Consider the following 20812-nt stretch of genomic DNA (forward strand, 5'->3'; position numbering starts at 1 on the left):
TTTTGAAACTGTTTAATATTTTATTTCTTGAGCAAAATAAAAGTGTCTATATCATTTTAGCCGCCTGTCTCATCTCAGTACGTCAAAATCCTGTCACAAATGATAGTAAATTTATGTCACTCATTATTTTTTAGATCAGAAGGGATTTTGTGGAGAATTTAGTATTCTTATAGTTGAAATCATGAGTCAATTGAAGCTAGACCACCATGGAAAACCTGGAAGCACTGGACGGACTTGGTAGAACTCCACTGGTCACTGCTTCCCACTAGAACTCAAGGAAATATCTCTTGAAGTCAGTCACTAGTGAATGCCGGCTCAGTGGTCTATAGGTTAAGTGTTCTGGCGCGAGACTGGTAGGTTCTGGGTTGGAATCTCGTGAGTGCGGGATCGTGGATGCGCACTGCTGAGAAGTCCCATAATAGAACGAAACGGCCGTCCAGTGCTTCCAGGTTTTCCATGGTGGTCTAGCTTCAATTGACTCATTATTTTTTAGTCAATGAAATTTCGGAAAACAGCATTATTTAGATTAATGACAACATTTCATGTTCAATTGATGAGATGGAGTCAAGATTTGAAATCAGGAAGTATAACATTAGTTACAATACAATAATCGATTAGTGTAAATACTCCAGTCCTATGTTAGGTTATTTACCCCACACTATGAATAACTTGGAGTTTTTGTCACTGATTGAAACTGTGGATGGTTTTAATTTAAATACATGAAAATTTTCTTGGTTTTGTTCTTGTTTAACCTGTATGGGTCCATAAACTTTAATTTTGTTTTTGCAATTTGATTTTGCGGTTTTATTTTGTCACGATATTACTGCTACTAGATTTTACTTGGTATATATTTTTTGGTTCTCTGATATGCTGAAAACGATTTATTCTGGTTAAGAAATAAGGCTAAAAAAATTACAGGTATAATCCTATTGGAAGGATCAAACAATTTTGGTTGCGTGATTTTTGTACATTGTCTTCTTTGTTTAAAAAATCCTGGTAATAATGCATATAGATCTCCTAATTTACTACATCTTGTACAAACTCAGAAAGAGAGAAAATCAATGAAATGCGAAACAAACGAAGGGGTATAATTGAATCTGGGAAAGGTAAATGTAAGAAATATAGGTCATAAGAAATAAACGAAATCGAGAAAGGAAGACATTGTGTTTTACGATTCAATTTAACTACTATATGCCCTTCATACGATACATCAAACTCACTATGAAAATAAGGAGAATAAAATTGATGAGAAAGTCTAATTACCAGACTCAAATCAAGGGTGCCAATATTGACTTTTCTACCCATCAAAAGGTATATTGGCTGAGATCTTGAGTAGGTGGTGCATAATCAACTTCCTTCAATAGAATTTCTCGTTTGTAATCTCCCACCTACTGCTTAATCTTGAAGTGCCATGGACCACAGGCACCTAATATGTCTATAGTAAGAAATTTTCACAGGTATAATGATATTTGAGTAGATTTGTCTTAGATTTTGATATTTATCTGTGAATTGCCTATCGTCATGGTCATTATCATCTTGTAAGATTACTTTACTCCAATTCTTTTAAACTATTGAAAGCAATCATATCTTAGTATTTATATCTTCAGTCCTCAACTAGATAATGTCTAATAGAGGAACTGGAATCTTCCAATTTTTGTACCCTGAAGTATTGATATGAATGCAAATTGAGTGATATTACGATAGGTTGATTGATTAAAACTTAGATTAACAATACATTGTCATACTTATTAATTGTTGGATAATCTAGAAATTAAGTATGCTACGAAATTAATTCTTGTATGCTCACATTTATTATAGTCACCAGATTATAGAGTCCCCTAGTGTCTAGTTCACTTTATACTGATCAGACCAATAATTTTCTCTAGTAACATAATGATCATAAAAAAAACGACTAGATATTTTAACACCTATTGGTCCATGTAGATCCTTTTGTCCTTGGTGCCCAATTAGAAGACGAAAACAGCAAGTAGATTTACCTTCTGTTTATGTATTGTTCAGCACTTACTTGCAAACTCACAGGATTACGTAAAACAATTACATGGCTATAACGCAATATATATATATATATATATATATATATATAATGACAAATCTCCGTAGAATAGTTCCGAAAGTCCCAGTTATTCATATCGATCTAACAGTATACACACAAATTAATCTTTCAATTACTTCTTTTTAGTGATTGCTGATAGTTTACAAGGTGAGTAGTTATTTAGTTAGTTTGCTTATTCATCCGTTTTTTTTTTCTACTAAAAAGTCTATTTCATTGTGTTGATAGACCTGGTAGAAGTTCTTATTTTACTATCTAAGTTGTTTATTGCTTTTTTCTTTTCATTTCCCTATTAGTAGTTTGACTGATAATTCCACTGCATTAGGATTTGTACAATCTGTAGTACATGTAAGTAAACAATGTTTCTTTTTAAACCTGTTTATATAATTTAAAAAAATATAGTTTGGTTTAATATTCTTAATCTTTACATCATAGTTTTTATTTTGCCTTCCCTAATGGAGAGATTTTTCAGCCAGGGATAATTTTTCATAGTTGAAGTTTGTTGGTCTTTGTTCTAAGGTATATCATTAACTTATTTAAAATCAGACTAGTATGTCGATAAACTTTGAATGGTTTAAAATAAGTATAACACAATTAAAACAGTAGGGAATAAGTTTTCATTCTACCTTTGTTCGTTTAAAGCTGGGAATGTCAACTGTTAAGATTAGATCCAGATATTTTTTTAAAATATCGGGTACTTAGTTTTAATTCATATATGATGGTTGTTTGGATCTTTCCACTGATATTTTAGAACTGCAATTAATCAGTCTTTTTTTTGGTATGTGTTTATCCCGTGCAGATTGCCTCAATATTGCCAGTAGGTTATAAACATTTGAAGCAGAGTTAGATTCCACTACTAGCCACCATCCATATCTGCTTCACAGGGTACTTATATTTTAACATACAAAAGTCAGGTTTGATATGAATTTTACAAAGAAATGAATAGTAAGTTGCAATATTTAAATTAATCGTCAGTTGATGTTAGAATTAGACTTTCAAAGTTTATCCTTATTCAATTAATTTGGTGTTTTTAATCATCGAATTCTGATTGATCAAATAATTCTGTTAATACATCATTTAAGATGAGAAAAGTGTAGTTTTCAAAATAACCTTTGTTAATAACAATCTACAATTCGTTACGATCAGAGGTGAGATAGTGAAGGTCCTTTCTAGTCTCACTGGAATATCAATATGTTTCCGGTTTTCATTCAACTTGTTAATATCACCTAACTGTAAAATGTGAATTTTTTCTCAACCGGAATTTACACTAGTATTTCTAACAGTATCTTAGCTTATATTACCCAGTTTATTCACTCAAAGTACTGGCAATATAATTACTATATAATGAAGTTGAGCACATAGGGGTAATTATTCTCTTCATTAGTGAAATGACCGAATTCTATCAAACATAATGAGCATCCATGTTAAAAGCAATGAAAACATGATTCCTTCTTTTTATTTCGTTGTGACGCTTTTCCCGGATATCATTTCGATAGAGGAAGGATTATAATGTACAAAAAAACAGTAGTCACATTTGGCTTCCCTATTATCTGAGTTAATTAGTCAGTGTTTCAAACGAAAAAGGATAGTTAATAGTGTTTGTATCTAATTGATCGATTACTTTGTGTGAATTAACCAAAAATAGCAGTTATCATCAATGAAATTGAATGATCGTCAAGCTATGCGCAGATCGATTTAAGTTAGAACTGTACCACTGGACACCAACCCTAGTGATTCTAATGGTTAAACGTTTACTGTGAGAAGTGGAGTTGGTAAGTCCGATCCTTGGTGGGATCGTGGGTAACCACTACTAAGGAGTCCTATAATAGGATGAAATAAATGTTCAACCCCCTCTGATTTTCAATAACATCCCAAATAAGATCAACCTGTGACGAATACCATTTACATACCCTTAATAGTTATTTCACAATAAACACTATATTTGACTTTGATTACATTGATGAATATTGTTAACCATTTTTGTTCATATACATTTTCTCATAACATTTTTTCACTTTTGACGACGACTATTCGATTGCTTTTGTATTGTTACTTTTTTATACTCAGCCATACTAATTCACTCCATTTCTCTTTTTCCGTCTCACTCCCATAGAATACACCCGCTAATCCTTCTTATGCGTTAACAATAACACCAAGCATACCTAATCAAACCTCCTGTGGTCATTCCACAAATTTCACTAGTCAGCATCAAAATATTTCACATTTATCTCCAAGTAAGTTTTAGTTATTTTTCCAGTTTCCTATGAAAAAATTAGCCTATCTTTCTTTTCATCTGCAATACTTTACATTTTATATGATTATGCAAGAAATTCCACTTTCAGTATAAGGTTGTAGAGATTGTTGATATTGACTATTGAAGCGACATGTGTGGAATATATTTCTGAATATTCCAATTTAGATGTATGTAAAATAGGAAATTGATTTAATACTGTACAATGGATGCAGAGAATTACTTACTGTGATTAGGTTTACAGTAGTGAATGAAGCTGATATTATTATTATTGTTGCTATTATTGCCATAAAACTTTTTGTTCTCCTTACTTAAATTATTTTCTGTTCATTATCTCATAGTCCCTCACGAATGTTGATTATAGTTTTTTCATCTCAGTCTATCTCTTCTTAACAGATTTTTATTAAGGTGTTTGTAAATTTATGATCACTTCAACTAGTGGATTATTGTTCTAGAACTAACGTTACTTTTGTCCCCGCTGTTATTATTAACAATTTTCTCATCGTCGCTAACTGAATTGCTTTCTCTTGGTTTGTTTGTTTACTTATTTACTTCTAGAGGAAACAAAACCTCTTTATTATTGCGATGTCTCGAAAGTTTTCAGTCTGACCAAATCTGTTTTAATCAGATAGAATGATTCAGATCGCTTAGCGGACGATCCGTACAACTTACTAAATTACGTTTGCTGAGCTATAAATTTGGGAAAATATTAACTATTATCCAATATGATTTCTAATCTATACTTACATGTTTATTGGTTTTCGGATTTACGTTTTGCTTGGGAATGAATTTAAATTGATACTTTCTATTTAGGAAACCTGTTTTGCTGTTTTTGTGGTACTTCTCTGCGGATCTTAGTTTAAATATAACCACACAGTAGTGACCATTGTTGTATTTGTCTAATTTGTGCATATTTATTATGTTCAGATTTCGATTGCTTTGAGTTAGTCGAGAGAAAACCCTGGACTTAGTGGTAATTAACACTTATCGGGAAGGCATGCCTAAAATTTTGTGAGAACTGATGAAGCGTTTGGGATTCAAATCCGAGCTAACAAGTTTTCCAGTCCGAGACGTTACCACTGGGATACTTGGATTTCAGGAATTTTCTGACATATATTCTCTGTCATGATGCTTGTTCAAAACATTGTTAATATCTGTATATGTTCAGCAATTTAATTTTTTATCATCCTAAGCATTGTTCAGTGACATCAGAGTTTTAAAAAGTTTAAAAAGTAGAGAACGTGATAAAATTCTATTTATTTATCACTGCAGATAAACTGTACGCACATATGTGAGAAGGTTTCGATTCCTAAGCCACTGACAATCTTTAATTTTAGTAATGATTCGGGGATTATATCTGTTACTTGTTTATCCTCTACTTATAATTTTAGTTAACCCTGTTACCATGTGGAGTCGTTTATCCAACCCTTTGCCAGCTCCAGATCCTCCAACAAAACTGTTTAATACTAAACGTGTTCCATTTCAACATCCTCCTCAACTTCCTTCTGCTATTAATAATCAAAAGTTTCAACAATTCCCAGTCATTGGATCGGGTAATTCTATTTGCAGCACTCAAGGAATTCCACAAACACTAGTCACAAACCATTTGCCTTATCATATAACATCGAATTCCACAACTATTCCAATCGATTCAGTTGTTCATTTGCCTGCTGATGCCTACCTAAAACAAAATATGAATACTAATGTAATGGGATTGGCTACAAATCCTTTACAATATTCAACATTATGTAATCCTAGTCCTTTAAATGATTTAAATTCTAAACAGTTTTTGCAAAATTTAAATAAAATGCAATTGAGTAGTCAACTTTATTCATCTTTTCCTACTCCTATGCACCTGTCTCTACCTCCATCGCTCGTTCCAACTACTCAGTTCTCACTAGTATCGTCTTCATCATCACCAGCAGTATTATCAACCGTCTTCAATAGTGGAAATCAAATTCATCATTGGCAATGTACAAACTTCCCATCAAATTCAAACATTTCCAAATTAACTGGAAATATCCCTGTAGGTTATGATACTACATCATTATTAATGCCTTCTGGAAATCCAATTTTAAATAATTCCAACAATAGTAATAATATTCAAAATGGTTTCTTATCATATCCTTTTTTACTTCCTAATTCAACATTTACAAACATTGGACATTTGAACTTATGTAATTCAACTCCTTTGTTAGGAGCATGTCCATCATCTTTGCAATCAATACTTGGTGCATCATACATTCTTGGTGCGCAGAACTTTAATAATAATAATAATAATGGTAATAATAATAACCAAGGTCACAATCTTAATACTCTTCAAAATTGTATCTGGCTTCCTTAATCTTATTGATAAACTTTTCCAAGTGTATTGTAACTCAGTAGTTAGATAAATATGCCCATCTTTATGTGTGTCTGCGTGCATACGTGCCTACTAGCCTGTTTTTGTAATGCTTATGTGATTAACTGTATTATAAATATTATGATATATGTCAGTAATAGCAATTTTTTTCTTAAAACACAAATAAGCATGTAAAGATTTACAAAATAGTTGAGAAATGTATATTCATTTTCTATATATATTTCTCTATTTTGTTTGTATATGTGTATTTTACCTGGTCTTCACTTATACCCTGGTTTATTAATTTACCATGACAGTCTCTTCTCTATCTCTCTCCCTCTCTCTCGATAATATCTGTATTGGTTTAGCTGTATTTATAAAGAAATGGAGAGCTATTGAAATACACTTAAACTCCATGATTTTCTTTTGTTGCTTTGTGTTGTTTATATATTCATGAGTTGAACAGGGTGGAAATAGTTTAAATGAAATTATTTACCTGAATTTTATGTCTCATGTTTGAATAATTATCAGCAGGATTTCTCTTCAGTGTCGATTAGGCTCATCCGCTTTGAACGTTCAGAACTTATGCTTCTGTAATTCTGTCAATAATTTAACTACGAAATAATATCCTACGATATTGGACTCAGGAAATAGTTATTCGATAACATATATGTATGTATATTTATTTATTAGGTCAATTAATAAACTAGAAGTGGAATGTTTGATAATATATAGCTCACCATCATTCACGTCATTCGGTAGTATTTCTTACTGGAATATCAAATCTTCATTTCCCACTTAGTTTATTTTATCTACTCATTTAACTTGAGACGGTTACATTTTTACTATCTGCCACCAAACAACTTACATTGTGGCGTCGATTCACTCAGATTACTGTCCACATTGTAAAACTTGGCAAACAGAATTCCGTAAGTACTGGAAATCAGACAACATGATATTGATTATTAACCAGTAACTGAGTTGTATGAACTACTTACTGTGTAGAAATGTATATATCAATAAATAAATTAATTATTTTTGCACTAATGATCAGTTTGAGTCAGGTCATTGATTGACGACTAACGATTGTAAATAGTTTAATTCACTGTGTTTATATTTATCAATCCGATTATAAACAGAGCTGAAAAATTATTTGTATTCGACGTGAGATTGTGCACTATTATTATTTTCATTAATCAACTAAGTGAGATGTGATAACATTAGAAAAGAACTCCTCCTGCAGCTCCTCCGGGGGCTACTGCCGGTCCCAAGCCCGGGTAAAGGAAGAGGGTTGGGCATGGGGTTAGCGACCCCATCCCGAAGAAAACCAACTCGCTAATAAAACGCTTACCAGAAAATTATTCAAACCAACATTAGAAAAGAAAGACAAATTTATATGCTAATTTAATGAATACTGAATAATACGTATTCTTACGTCATTATATGTGTCTAGAAAGAATTCAGTGTTTTTAATTTGCAGTACTAATGACATTATTCACTCCTGTGTTACCAAAACATTATAGTCATTGATAGATTTCTGATCAGAATAGAATATTTGATTTCATTTAACTGAGTGTCTACATACATCGTGATCATACCACTTTTAATCTAGTGATTCTTACTTAAACTATTTGAAAAAAGCACTTTATTTTCAACTATCATCTATATTTACAATGCAGCCGTTTACTTCCAAATGATTATTGCTTGTAAGTAGATAAACATCAGTACTGATATGGATAGCAAATCAGAAGTAGCGAAAGGTCGATCGATAGCAATCAGAAGTGAACTAAAGGTCAAGTGCATTTCATTGGGGTCAATGGGTCATTTTACTAAGGATAGACTGGTATATATATGAATGAGCATTTGCGTATTTTATTCGGTAGTCCAATACGCTTTCTTACTCACTCTTGTATTCTCACTCAAGTACTCACCTTGGGGATTGACACATAGCATGCCGTGTATCAGTACTAGATTTTGAACACCGCATGTCACAACACGTATATACTTCAGAAAATGTAATTTCAGTTCACCCAACCTAGTGTATTGTTCTAGTTCCGTTTGTGTCTGTTAAATAAATCGGAAGATTTGTAGAAATTCATCTGAAAGGTAAAGCTTTAATTTTGTGCTCAAAATCTTATCTAGTGTACATTAGTCTACAAACAGACATTATGAAGTTGGACTTTCAAACTTTCGGAAGGATTTGACTCTTACGGCCACCAAAAGTGAGGATATGAAGCCTTTTGAAATTCATCTGATTAAAATGTATTTATGATAATTTAAACGTTTATTTATTTTTACACTGGTAACAGTTTTCTCAGAATAATGCGGAATAAGTGTATCATATTGAGTGAAATCTATACACTGAAGTAAATATCACTGATGATCAACAGGGTTTTATTTGACTGTGTAATATTTGACCAGTATGTATAAACTTTAGTCGAAAGGCTCAGTAATTCGTAGTATCTATTAATTTGACCGAAATGTAAGGAAAGTAGTACGTGTTGAAGGTATTTTAGAAATTTAAAAGTTACTGAAAGATTTTTATATCCGATTATTCACTAGGTTCCCTATAAGTTTGGTTTCGGAATTTTAGAACGGTAAATATCTACTTAAATGAATACTGAGTATGAAACGAATGAAATTGAAAAATCTCTTGTCTTCCAAATAGTTTGTCTCAGTTGTTTTTAACATTCAATAGTTTTAGGTAGTGCAGTCATCTTAATATTTACCACTCACATATATCGAGATAACATTTAGTACAGACCAAATAAAGTTGATCTCGATCAGACCACAACAGTAAAAGTGAGTATAAAATGAGCTATCTTCAGCCACATTATTAATATATATTGATTATTAGAAGGGGTTTTGTGGAGATTTAGTATTTATCATAGTATTTATCAACTATAATATATATTGGGTAAAAAATTATTTGAGTCTATGAATGATCTCTTTCAGTCTCATTGTTATTCATTAAATATAAAGGCCAAAGATTTTCTATTAAACATTCGATTCCAAATAAATTACAAAGTAATTCTATATATTTTTTATAACCAAGAGGAATCGAATTACTTCAGTAGTTGGCTTAGTCTAGTCTTTATTACAAGCATTAATAAAACTAGTCTTAGTCATAAAAGTGAAAATTGATATCCTTCTTACTGCGTAAAATGCTCATTCCTTCAGCATTTATTTGTATATTAAGAAGATAGCTAAAATGAATTAAAAAGAAAACTAACATCTTCAGCATAAAAAGGCTTGTCTACATCATCCTACCGTTCAGAGGTGAGTCAAATAGCTTTATATTAAACCAAAGGCTTTATTCACTTATCAGCAAAACGTATTACTCAGAGAAGGTCATCATCAGGGAAAAAGTAAAGTCTATGCTTCACAGGAAAAATAAAATTAATGAAAACGTTTGCGTCACGTTCCACTGTGTTTGCCAATTTGAATGTACATATGGACACATATAAGTGGAGAAGAGTCTAAGATTCTTTTTGAGAGTTTCGTCTATGGAAATCACTCCATGTACGTCCTGTTGTTATTGATTCTTCTCGATTCCTTCAGATGGACGTCTTTTGATCCCAGTTGAGATGGTACTATTTATATTTTATTGTAGTTTTTGTTTATCTTATGTTTTCACCGAATTTCTGTTTTTTTTCAACTACATATATGTTTATAGGTATCGATGCCGAAGTCGGACTTGATAGTTTCAAATAAATTGAGCACTGGGTAGGAAGTTAGTAATAAATATATTTTTCGTTATATCCCAGTGAGTAGAAAAGTTGTAATTCTGACGTTTTGTGACTTCAGAAGACAAAATTAGAGAAAAGACACTATAATAAACATCTTACATTTTAATCATTTTCCTAAGAATATTATTAGAAACTTATTAAACTAAAACTGTCCATCTGTAAATAACAATCCTAATGAAATATCTCGGATCGGTGCTGTGGTTTTACATTACCGCCAAGATACGACAGAAGAACTATAAGAGATATTGAAAATGTGCAAAATTAAAGCTTTCTATAAGACAACTAACACTCCAAGAAACGCTTTAGTTAGAATGAGAGATCCGATTCCGTTCACTTCCAAACAAAATTGTGTTTACAGACTAGGTTGTGTCGGTTGTGATGCGTTCCATATTGGAGATCTCGACTCAGGCCAAGAAACACTTACGTTACACAGAAAGACCTAATAATCCTGTAGAATTGGAAAACTTACAGGTTAAATCAACGATATCAGTACATGCTATTTTCAATAATCACCAAACCGATATTAAACATATCAAAATAATTCTGAAAGACTTTTCCAACTATAAAGAGATGCGAGTAGCTGAAGTGTTTCACATTACGCTAAATTCCTCTGCCATCATTAGGAAAGAAAGTCTGAATATTCATTCAACTTGGACTATTTATACGAACAACCACAACTAATCCTATTTGATTTCCACACAATCTACACACAAACACACCTAATTTCAAACCCACTACTTGATTTTACAAATGCATACTTTTTTTCATATCCACACTCTAACACGAATTAATACAGTGACAGGTAGTACAGATTTACCTTGACCAAGAATAACTTGATGTTAACATATTCAGACCAAATGTGATTTTGATTGTACCTAAAATATTCTGCATTTTTCCCTTTGTACTAGTTAAACTTATGTTAGTTTAATTTAGTTATTTATTTACTCTGAAGAAGTGGTTTGCATTAAGTTAGTGATATAATTTTCCTACTCATTGGGATATAACAAAAAATGTATTTATTACTGCGTCTATGTTGTTTTATTTGATATTCGGTTATGGAGGTTGCCATATTAATCCGCTCTCTTTTTTGATTATGTTGATTGAATTGACCGGAGTTTTGCATTTCTAATTATAAATTGACACACTTTTCCAGAAATGAAGATACTCAGCGTTATAATAAGTAATTCTTGATATTTTTATAAAATTAAATATTACCATTCGGACAATCTGTACATGATCTACCCGGAAAGAAGAGAATAACATTCCTGTATTGATAGGTGAATTTATTTGTTGCACCTGATAATCCTCTTATATCCTTTATCAACTTATTCACTAAATGTAATTTAGATTTGACTACTGACTGAACAGTTATTAAATGATGTGGTGAATAACCAATACATTTAATGCACAGTCAAATATTTCATGTTGTGTTTAAGTCAATCATAATAATACAATGCAATATCATACTGAGTACTTCAAATTCGATTTATTGATTTTGTCTTGCTGACGTTCTAGACTTATTGGGATTAGTTCTATTTTGTCATATTATTTCAAATTCATAGTTCAGTAACCAGGTGGTAATATTTGTTTCGATAATAATGTATATTTAAATTTATAACGAAATCTAGAACGGTCATTTCCACAATCGCCTTATTTTGGTTTCGACTTCACGGTAGTGAGTATCTCAACTAACCTAAACAGTTGTTCCTAATTCCAAACTGCTTTAGTTTTGGAGCTACAAGGAATAGTCGTGATCCGTTTCGGACAGAACACGACCGAGAATTAATCGTTTTATGAATTTTGTATAATTTCAGTGTTACTAATCTGTATCACTCAATACGATTGAGGATAACGTTTGAAAACGTTAGTGGTCATTAAAGATGATTAAAGTACTGGCGCATTCCAACTTCATATCTGGCTGTTCATACTGTCCTTCACATACTTAAAAAGAATTATCTCTTGACAGATTTAAACGGCTTTGGTAGAGTTGATGAAGAATCGTCACTAAAAATTCTGCCCAAAGTATCCTGCGTATAACAATACATGTAAATAATAAGTTGTATAAAAGGCCCCTATTGCGAATAGATCTCTGTAGGAAACAATGTAACATCATGCGCTTAATTAAATCCACATAGTTTATTCTGGCTTTTGGAAAAGCCAATACATTCTTCTTAAACCACATTTTGACCTTGTCACTTGTTGGCTCATTTATTCTGACTGTTTTTAGGTGAGCGTTTATGTGTGCACATTTTATCCTACTCATCACATATCTGTAGCCTATTTTTATCTGGCTATAAATATTGATTAAGACTTGATTAAATCAAGTTCGCTCACTTGCCCTCTCCGATCCGCTTCGCTCTCCTCTCATTGTTTCGTCTTCTTGATTGCCTGTTTAAATCACTGAGTGCATGTAGTATACATATTCGAAATCCATTCTCGTATTTAGATTATTATTATTATTCACAAACACCTTATGGGTACATAAGTGCTGTGAAGAAACCATTTCGGGTTTCTTCAAAAATGCAAAAATTATTTAATTCCGTTATTTGCTAACGCGAGTTAAGTCGATAATTATATACGAGGATAGACGACATGTGTATTATTCAATAACGATTGAATCGCGCCCACCCAGTAAAATCAAAATTCAGAAGTGAGGAGTTTGGAAGATATATTTGATAGACTATCAATATATTGAGTAGTGATTGATCTAAACTGGCTAGTGATCGTAGGAGAGGTTGAGCACGGCATTTCCACTCATGATCTGGTGCGGTTGCATGACCGAGAGTCTTCAGCTAGGTGAGTCCATTAAAACTAATGTGGTCAGCATCCAATGTCGAACAATTACAAAGCTATTGATTTTGGGGACTTATTTACCATGTAGGGTCACTGAATATCGAACAGATCACGTAGCATTGCCTGGCGAGACAGTCTAAACAAGATCTAACATTGCAGGAAATCTATAGTTCAAACTCACCGTAAATTTCTAGCATTTGTATCCTCTGATTCGCCATGGAACTCAGCAATCGGAAATTAGGCAGGCAGTGGTCAAGAAAGTAAAACATTCTAGTAGATAGTTTCTGATAGTAGTTAGTTGATAGTGATTAAGCAGAAAGATGAATTTATAATCGACAGTTTATCCTGTATTGGTTATACAAGTGGATAGGTTGCAAACAGATATGCGTTCGTGTTGCCTTAAGGCTATACTTACGAGTGGTTGATATTTTAACAGACATATTACACAGGAGCATTTACATGCTGCTAATGCTTGTTAAAGAACCATGATAGTCGATTATAGCCGTAGTTGATTGGTTAGTTCTATCGATTGAACCAATTATTTCAGTTGAAATACTAATCAACAAGGATATGAAGCAACGAATGTTCGGAGCAACTGACTAACATAGGAGACGTAAAAAAGGAAAAATAATAAGTATAGAGTACAATAGAAAAAATCGTAGTGATAGGTTGCGTTATTCGAAGTCTTGCTCACCAGTGTAGACCATCTACGTTGATGTTCTATGTCGAAATGATTGGGGGCCTACTATAGTTAGACGAGAATGGTGACGAACCAACTAATGCTGAAGTCACACCTCGCGACCAGCCCTTACGTGGATCGAACCATCGACGCATCAAAGGATCATGGACGCTATGGAGACTGTACAACACAAAAGACGTTATTACAAGAATATATTAGTTAAGGCACAACCACGAAATTACAGAAGTGAAAGAACAACCACTGCCGCGTGGGCCAGTCCATGGCATATCATTGATTGATGCGCGTTGACTATCCTTGACTTTGACAGGGATCAATGATCTGTTCGATATTCAGTGACCCTACAACCACTACAGTACTGTTTGATATGTCTCGATTACGCTTGTCAGTATTCTTCTTAGCAGAAAGCTGTTAGCGTCCGAGGGACATTACTGACAGACAATCGTAACTATTTTCACCGAACCGTTTTGAAGCTGCAGGCTTCAAATTCGTACAAACTTCGAGGCACCATCCTTTATATTCGTCTCACTGTATTCCACTTTCCACAGGGTACCGACAACCTGAAAGATGGCAATTACCTTTTTTGCACTGCCCTGTCATCAATCGGAGGTCTTAAAAACATGAACAATACCCAAAGACAAAGTAAATGATGACTAAAAAAAAGTGAAAATCTGTAAACCATTGAATCCAAAAGCGCAAACAAATTCAAGATGCCTCGTGTACTAAAAAAAACAGATGAAATATTGCTTTCGAAAAGGAACGATAAACTTGAAGATTACTTCAACTAAAATAAATTCAATGGAAGTGAAAACAGCAGTCTTGATGAGTAATTAACGATCAAAGCAGTAGAATGAAATCAGAGCGGGGAATAATTAAGCAGTAGAAAAGACACGGAAAATTACTGGAGAAGGACCAAAACATGCTGTCGGTCTTCTGTCCTCAGTACACAAATCTTAGTCCTATCACACACTTACAGGCGCGTTATTTGGCTACTGCGTTACTGTAATAAAAACTCGTGGTTAGCTTATTCGTACTTATTGTGATGTTTTCTCGTATGCATGCAAGAAAACCTATAAATCCATGTGTTTGGTGTTATTTTCTCTTCCACTCACATACCTCCTTCAACAACTGTTAACGCCACTCGCGATCTTTACTTAAGTAGCGTTGAAATTTCATCAGAACTATATGCCTAATTCGTACCTTTTCATTAGAGATCCCATTTTTGGAATGAGTGATGATACTTTCAAGGTTATTTTATAACTTTAGTCAAGCCCAGTTCCCAGGCTCTTCGAATACTCAGTTTATAGAGTTTAACACTCGAGATATAGATGTCTCGGTAACGAGAAACGTTTCTTACTGAGAAGTTTTCAATCTAGAAAGAAGTTCAAATAAACAACTTTCTGTATGAGCCACAGTACCCCGAAGGTTTTATAACTGCGTGATGTCATAAAGGACAACTTATGATGTATGAGATCTGGTTTATGTATTTTATAAGCTCAAGCTAAACTTGATTTTTAAAATCCAGTTGGTTGCTACAAAGATTCGAATATGAGTGACCTGGCCAAGACTTCAGTTTTCAGTTTATTCACAACCACTAGCTTGTTTCTCAACTTTGGTTCCTAATATTAGCTTTACCAAATGCTCTTCACAATGCTATAATCACTCCAATACTTTAGGTTTTTGATAAGACTTGTTGAAAATCAACGGGATATACAAATACATCTCTGTTATTGCTTTTAGGATATTGATGTAATGAAATTAGGACAGCAACTATTACTATAACATTAGCTACTAAATATCACATACTGTATTGAAGGGAATACAGTTCTATTTTTGTTTGTGGGACAAACTGTCTTACTTTTGACCTGTCTGATACTTTTATTAGGTTGTATTGTCTTCAGAGCATTATAAAGTACTATAAATGGAAGAAATGAATTTCTTCCCAGGTAAGAGTATAGTGTTTTTCCTAACATTTAAAAGCACCTTTTTCACTAGGAACAAGCAATATGACAGTTGCAGATGTTTTACCAGCACATGTTGATGTGTGTCCCCAGAATGTCGAAAAGTCCATTGTGGTACTTATTCAATTAATATTAACTCTAGTTGGATTTTTAGAGCTGTCAAATCGGTAATGTGCTCTACAGTAGCAAGTTAAAGTCTCCTTTGAGGGATTCTAAGTATGAGTTTTTTCATTATATATCGCAATTGTATTTTAATCTTGTATCGTCTTGCGTTTGTAATAGTTTTGAGGTTAATGGTAGTTATCGTGTTTTCGATCAGTGTTTATACTCCTAAATTATCAGGCTTTAATAAATTGTTCGTACGTTTTGTTTTGATTCCAAAGGGATGTAAGTGGCTTTGTTAGTGGGTTGCCTGTGATCGTTTAGTGCAAAAATCTTGTTTGGAGAGCATCAGGACCAGGTCAGATTTATTATTATAGTGATAGGCGACTTTTGTAGATTTGCACATCATTCGTTCTTTCAAAGTTTCGAAATCCATGCACATACTTAGTTTAAGACTAAAGATTACTAACTATTTTCAATGACACTCCTTATTTAGAAACCTAGTTTAAAAACCTGATGTTCCTTCTTTATGATACGTTCCTCGGTATCCCGTTTTACCAAGTTTCCCCTTTGTGTGAACAAAATGATAAGTTTATGCCTAATCATCCATCCGATTGCGTACGTTAATTTATCACATATTTTTGTGTACAGTGTATTTCCGTGTTTTACTATGTTACCCAGAAATTAGCAAACTTAATGCTATTCGTTAAAGTTAGGAAACATTAACGTTTTACGTTCGATCAAATGTAACTTGACATTCTGAATTTACAGAAGTGAAAGAGTTTGGGTCCCCTGCATTACTACCTACCAATTATGATTCTAGAGTATAGGCATTTGTTTTTAAACGAATATAATATTATATTACTGTTAATTCTCTCTCTTTCCTTATTTTTCTTGCGACAGTATTTATAACTTTGATGTTGCTGTTTCAAAATGTTCCATAGTGAGAAGTACAGTATCTTTAATCTACATTTTAATTAGGTCATTCAGGGATTAATCCTACTATCTAATAATGTATGATAATTTTCATGGTGAATATTTAGGAGTGAAAACTGAACTGACTGCCATATTTGACAGAGTTGATCTTCAGAATCTACTTAAAGTATCTCAAACTTAACAATTGCTCTTATACTTCGTATGATTTAAGTTTACTTGAGTAACGAGGAAATTTATTTCTTTATGTAGTTATGCTACTATAATTTACAACAAACGAACAAAAAGCGTTGAAGTTATTCACAAAAAGCCGGAGTTTCTTGAGCCTTGTTTCGATGGTATGTTGTAGTTTTTACTGATAGTACTTTCAGATGACGTGATTGAAGTCCCAAATGCAGTGAATGCTGATGTAAGTCAAAACTCGTTTATTCTTTTCATATTTCAATTATCAAGTAATTTAACTAGTTTTAACTTGGAAGATGCTACCTTCAGCTTGGCATACGGAGATGTATTTGACAATGAATTCGAATTCATTCTTTGACTTTCTTCTCGTAATTAGTCTAAATTTTCATCTTGCTCTGCTAAAGTGTATTGATATTGGAAAATTATGTGCAAATCAATGTAGTCTAAAATATTATATCCAGTAAATGTATAGAATTGATTGAAGCTATCAGTTAAATTGCGTGCATTACTTCAAGAAATGCTTATAAGTCAGTGAATATAATTAGTAGGTTAAGAACACAGAATCGCTTTTATATATCCTCCGGATTTTGAATTGTCAGTTAAAATTGGGTTCTTCTACTTTATATGGATCAAACCTCGGTTTAACTATGCTACTATCATTTTTCTTTGCAGAGAGCTACTCTCATTAATGCTTTCGGTTCTGTCAAAAAGCAACGTGCTTTACGTGAGATGGAAAGAAATAAAACTCAAAAGAATTCGGTGACCAATGCTCAGGTGATCGATCGAGCTATGCATGGTCAAACCAAATTAAAATGTGATAACGAAGCCAATTCGAATAATCGTAAGACTTCTATTATTTCCTGTCAAATTAGATTTTATAATTATTTTCAGTTATATATTTACGAAACTTTTTATTTGATGGTAGTGCTGAATTTAGTATTCTAACTGAATTCAGGAATAAGCTTACACTTATTGTTTAAAGTCTGAAGCTAAATATAAGATTTTGCAACTAGTGAGTAAGTTACGTCATTATTATAGGATTACTTAACTTGATTAAAATCTCTCGGTTCAATTTTCGTAACCATCTAGCTGTACGTGAATTTTTCAATAAGCTTTAGCTACAATCGCTAACATATATATTTACGTTGTGAGTGGCGAGAGCGAAAACCTATTGATTTTTGATGAGTCTTTCCTAGATGCCATGAAAATAGTTGATTTTACCTTTTACTTTCAAACATGTTTTGAATGAACGGTTCTTTATCTTCAGCCTGGAGTAATGGTTTAGTGGCTAAAAAAAATCAGGTTTTAATCAGGATTGGTTTACATGTTCCAGTCGCCCTCTATCTTTTGACTACGCTATTCATGTGGTTTCTGAATAGAGTAATGAGTCATCCAATGTGATGTAATGCTCCTTGTTAATTTTTTTGATTGATCCTATTTACTTACTAATTAGACTACTGTCTGAAAAAGCGAAGTGCATTTCATATCAGAAATTGGATTACTCATTTTTCTTAAGATGCTATTTGTTGACAATAATAAAATATGTTATGTCATTTAAATTCACCTTTATTATATGTCTTTCCCTTCTTACAATTATCTTGTTTATATATCTGAAGTTTACCAACATTTAAAAAGTATTAGTTCTGATTATTCTGACTCTCACCCTATGTTTATTCCCTCCTCGACTTAGAAAGGGTAACGTAACTGTTATACCCCGATGAGAATAATGAATGGTAACTGTTGGAGTATATTTCTGGATTAATACTACACATATTATATAATTGTTAAGTGGCTAAACTATGCGTATTCATATTCCTCTTATTATAAGCTTCATTTTGACCCATAGACTATTATTATACAATTTACCGTTCTTGAGTTCTGTCCAGTCTATTCATCACAATCTCCTACATTCACAGCCACTTTTGGCTAAATCTCGTACAAATGTTACTTTCTATTTTGTGGTACGATGTGGTCTGTTTGGTTTGTATGCAAACTCAGTGTGTCTGAAACATGTGATTCATATCTCATAAGCTGAGATCGGTGTTCTGGACTTAACAGGCTGGGTTAGTCAGGAATAAGGACCGATAAAGACTCTAGACTGCTCGCACGGGTTTTACACGTCATTGGTCCGGTCGATAAATCACAGTTCTCTACTTGGCGGTATCGTCACGTGATATGCTGGTAGGGGCACAAGGCCACAAGTTATAACAGTAACATAAAAATTACTTTGGTGAAATCTATACATTTACCTCATATAATAAAATACACATATAAAGGCTTCTGTAAGTTCATTGTTACTTAACCTTAATGCTTTACACTCTATTTTTGTAAATTTATTTAGCTGACAACGAAATGGATTGCTCTAACTCTCAAACTGATGAACGTTTCCGCCTTCTTCCACCAATAGTCCTGAAAGCTTCTTGTCCTGAGGATGTTTATCCTTATGAAAAATTAGTTCCTCCTAGAATTTCAGAAGCCTTAAATTCGGAGATACAACATATTATATCTGTTGATGTCGATTCAATTGATGCTGTAATAAACAAAAGTATTTATCCTCAGTGGATAAGAAATAAGCTGTGCAACTTGTGTACAACTAAGCCTGAAGGTTATATAAAACATGTTACCAGTTTGGTGTTTCTCAGTCATATGTTTGCTTTGTTTCATTTGCCTAACCGGGACCTGATGCGCAAGGTCCCACTTCCAGACACACCAAATACTGTTAGCAAATATCTCCTTACCCAGTTTACAGCATCAGTTAGTCGAAATGGTATGGGACGTCTAAAAGTACGGTATGTATATTTTCCTCACTGCTTTAATGATTCACATTCGTTAACTGTTTCAAAATGCATAGTTTTTAATCAAATCGTGACAGTTCAATGTTAATTAACTTTGTTGTACGGTATTTAAACTACTACAAATATAATGAAGTGCATGTAAACTTAAGTTTGCCCATGGGAAATCCTCCAACATTTGTTTGTATGTCTAAAAATGTATTTCGGCAAAAACTTTTGGTAAGGAATCCTTCCTGTAAGCAATATCGTGAATAATTCTCATTTCTTTGAAAAACTTTTGATTGAAGACTATTACTATGGAGGATCCACCTAGGGGAGTTGGAAAACCCTGATTCCAAACAAGTGGTGCACATGGGCTCCAGGATCCTGAAGAAGCAAATGGTGTACAAGCCTATTGTTGGTCACCGGCTACCATGGGACCTCATCTCTTTACGTTGCCCCACTGCCTTGTGTACTAGACCTCTGGGTCAAAGGTTCGGGGAGTGTCCCCCTGAAGAAACCATCTGCTTCTGTTTGGGTGACCGGGAAGTATTTCCGCCCTCACACAAATCGAATAATTCGTGTGGCACATATGTATTTGGTGTCTTCTTGTACTGATGTTTATGTGTTTAAATAAAATGAATACTACCTTTTACGACTTCAAAGACCCTAACAGTGGTCATTAATAGTTTGCCAAAGTTCTATTTTATTATTTATCTCTACTTCCATATAACACAGAAGATAAAAAATTTTCTAACGCCAGATTGAAAAAGTGCCAGCATCTGTACCCCGACCTGTCAAATACATAAAATTCATTTCATTCTACAGAAATATCTCTTGTTTTCTTTTTGAAACTAGGCCGACCCCCTGTACATTCCCCAGAGTTTTAGACAGCCCTTTATTCCGATAAACCAATTTATTCACCGGGGTTCACTACCAACAGTAGAAAAAGCCCCGGTC

General features: G+C 33.3%; 1 protein-coding gene across 1 annotated transcript in view; it reads left to right on the forward strand.

The window, feature by feature from the left end:
- Positions 1 to 20812, forward strand: part of Smp_137830 (hypothetical protein) — a gene marked incomplete at both ends in the record, with an annotated part of 37073 nt that overhangs the window by 14158 nt on the left and 2103 nt on the right. The window contains 4 exons of the mRNA XM_018798980.1: positions 5714 to 6571; positions 17261 to 17307; positions 17754 to 17922; positions 19423 to 19870. Coding sequence (XP_018650815.1) covers positions 5714 to 6571; positions 17261 to 17307; positions 17754 to 17922; positions 19423 to 19870 — 1522 coding nt within the window. The remainder of the gene's footprint in view (positions 1 to 5713; positions 6572 to 17260; positions 17308 to 17753; positions 17923 to 19422; positions 19871 to 20812) is intronic.

The sequence above is a fragment of the Schistosoma mansoni genome, chromosome 3 (assembly GCF_000237925.1).
Source record: "Schistosoma mansoni strain Puerto Rico chromosome 3, complete genome".
In the NCBI taxonomy this organism is placed as follows: domain Eukaryota; kingdom Metazoa; phylum Platyhelminthes; class Trematoda; order Strigeidida; family Schistosomatidae; genus Schistosoma; species Schistosoma mansoni.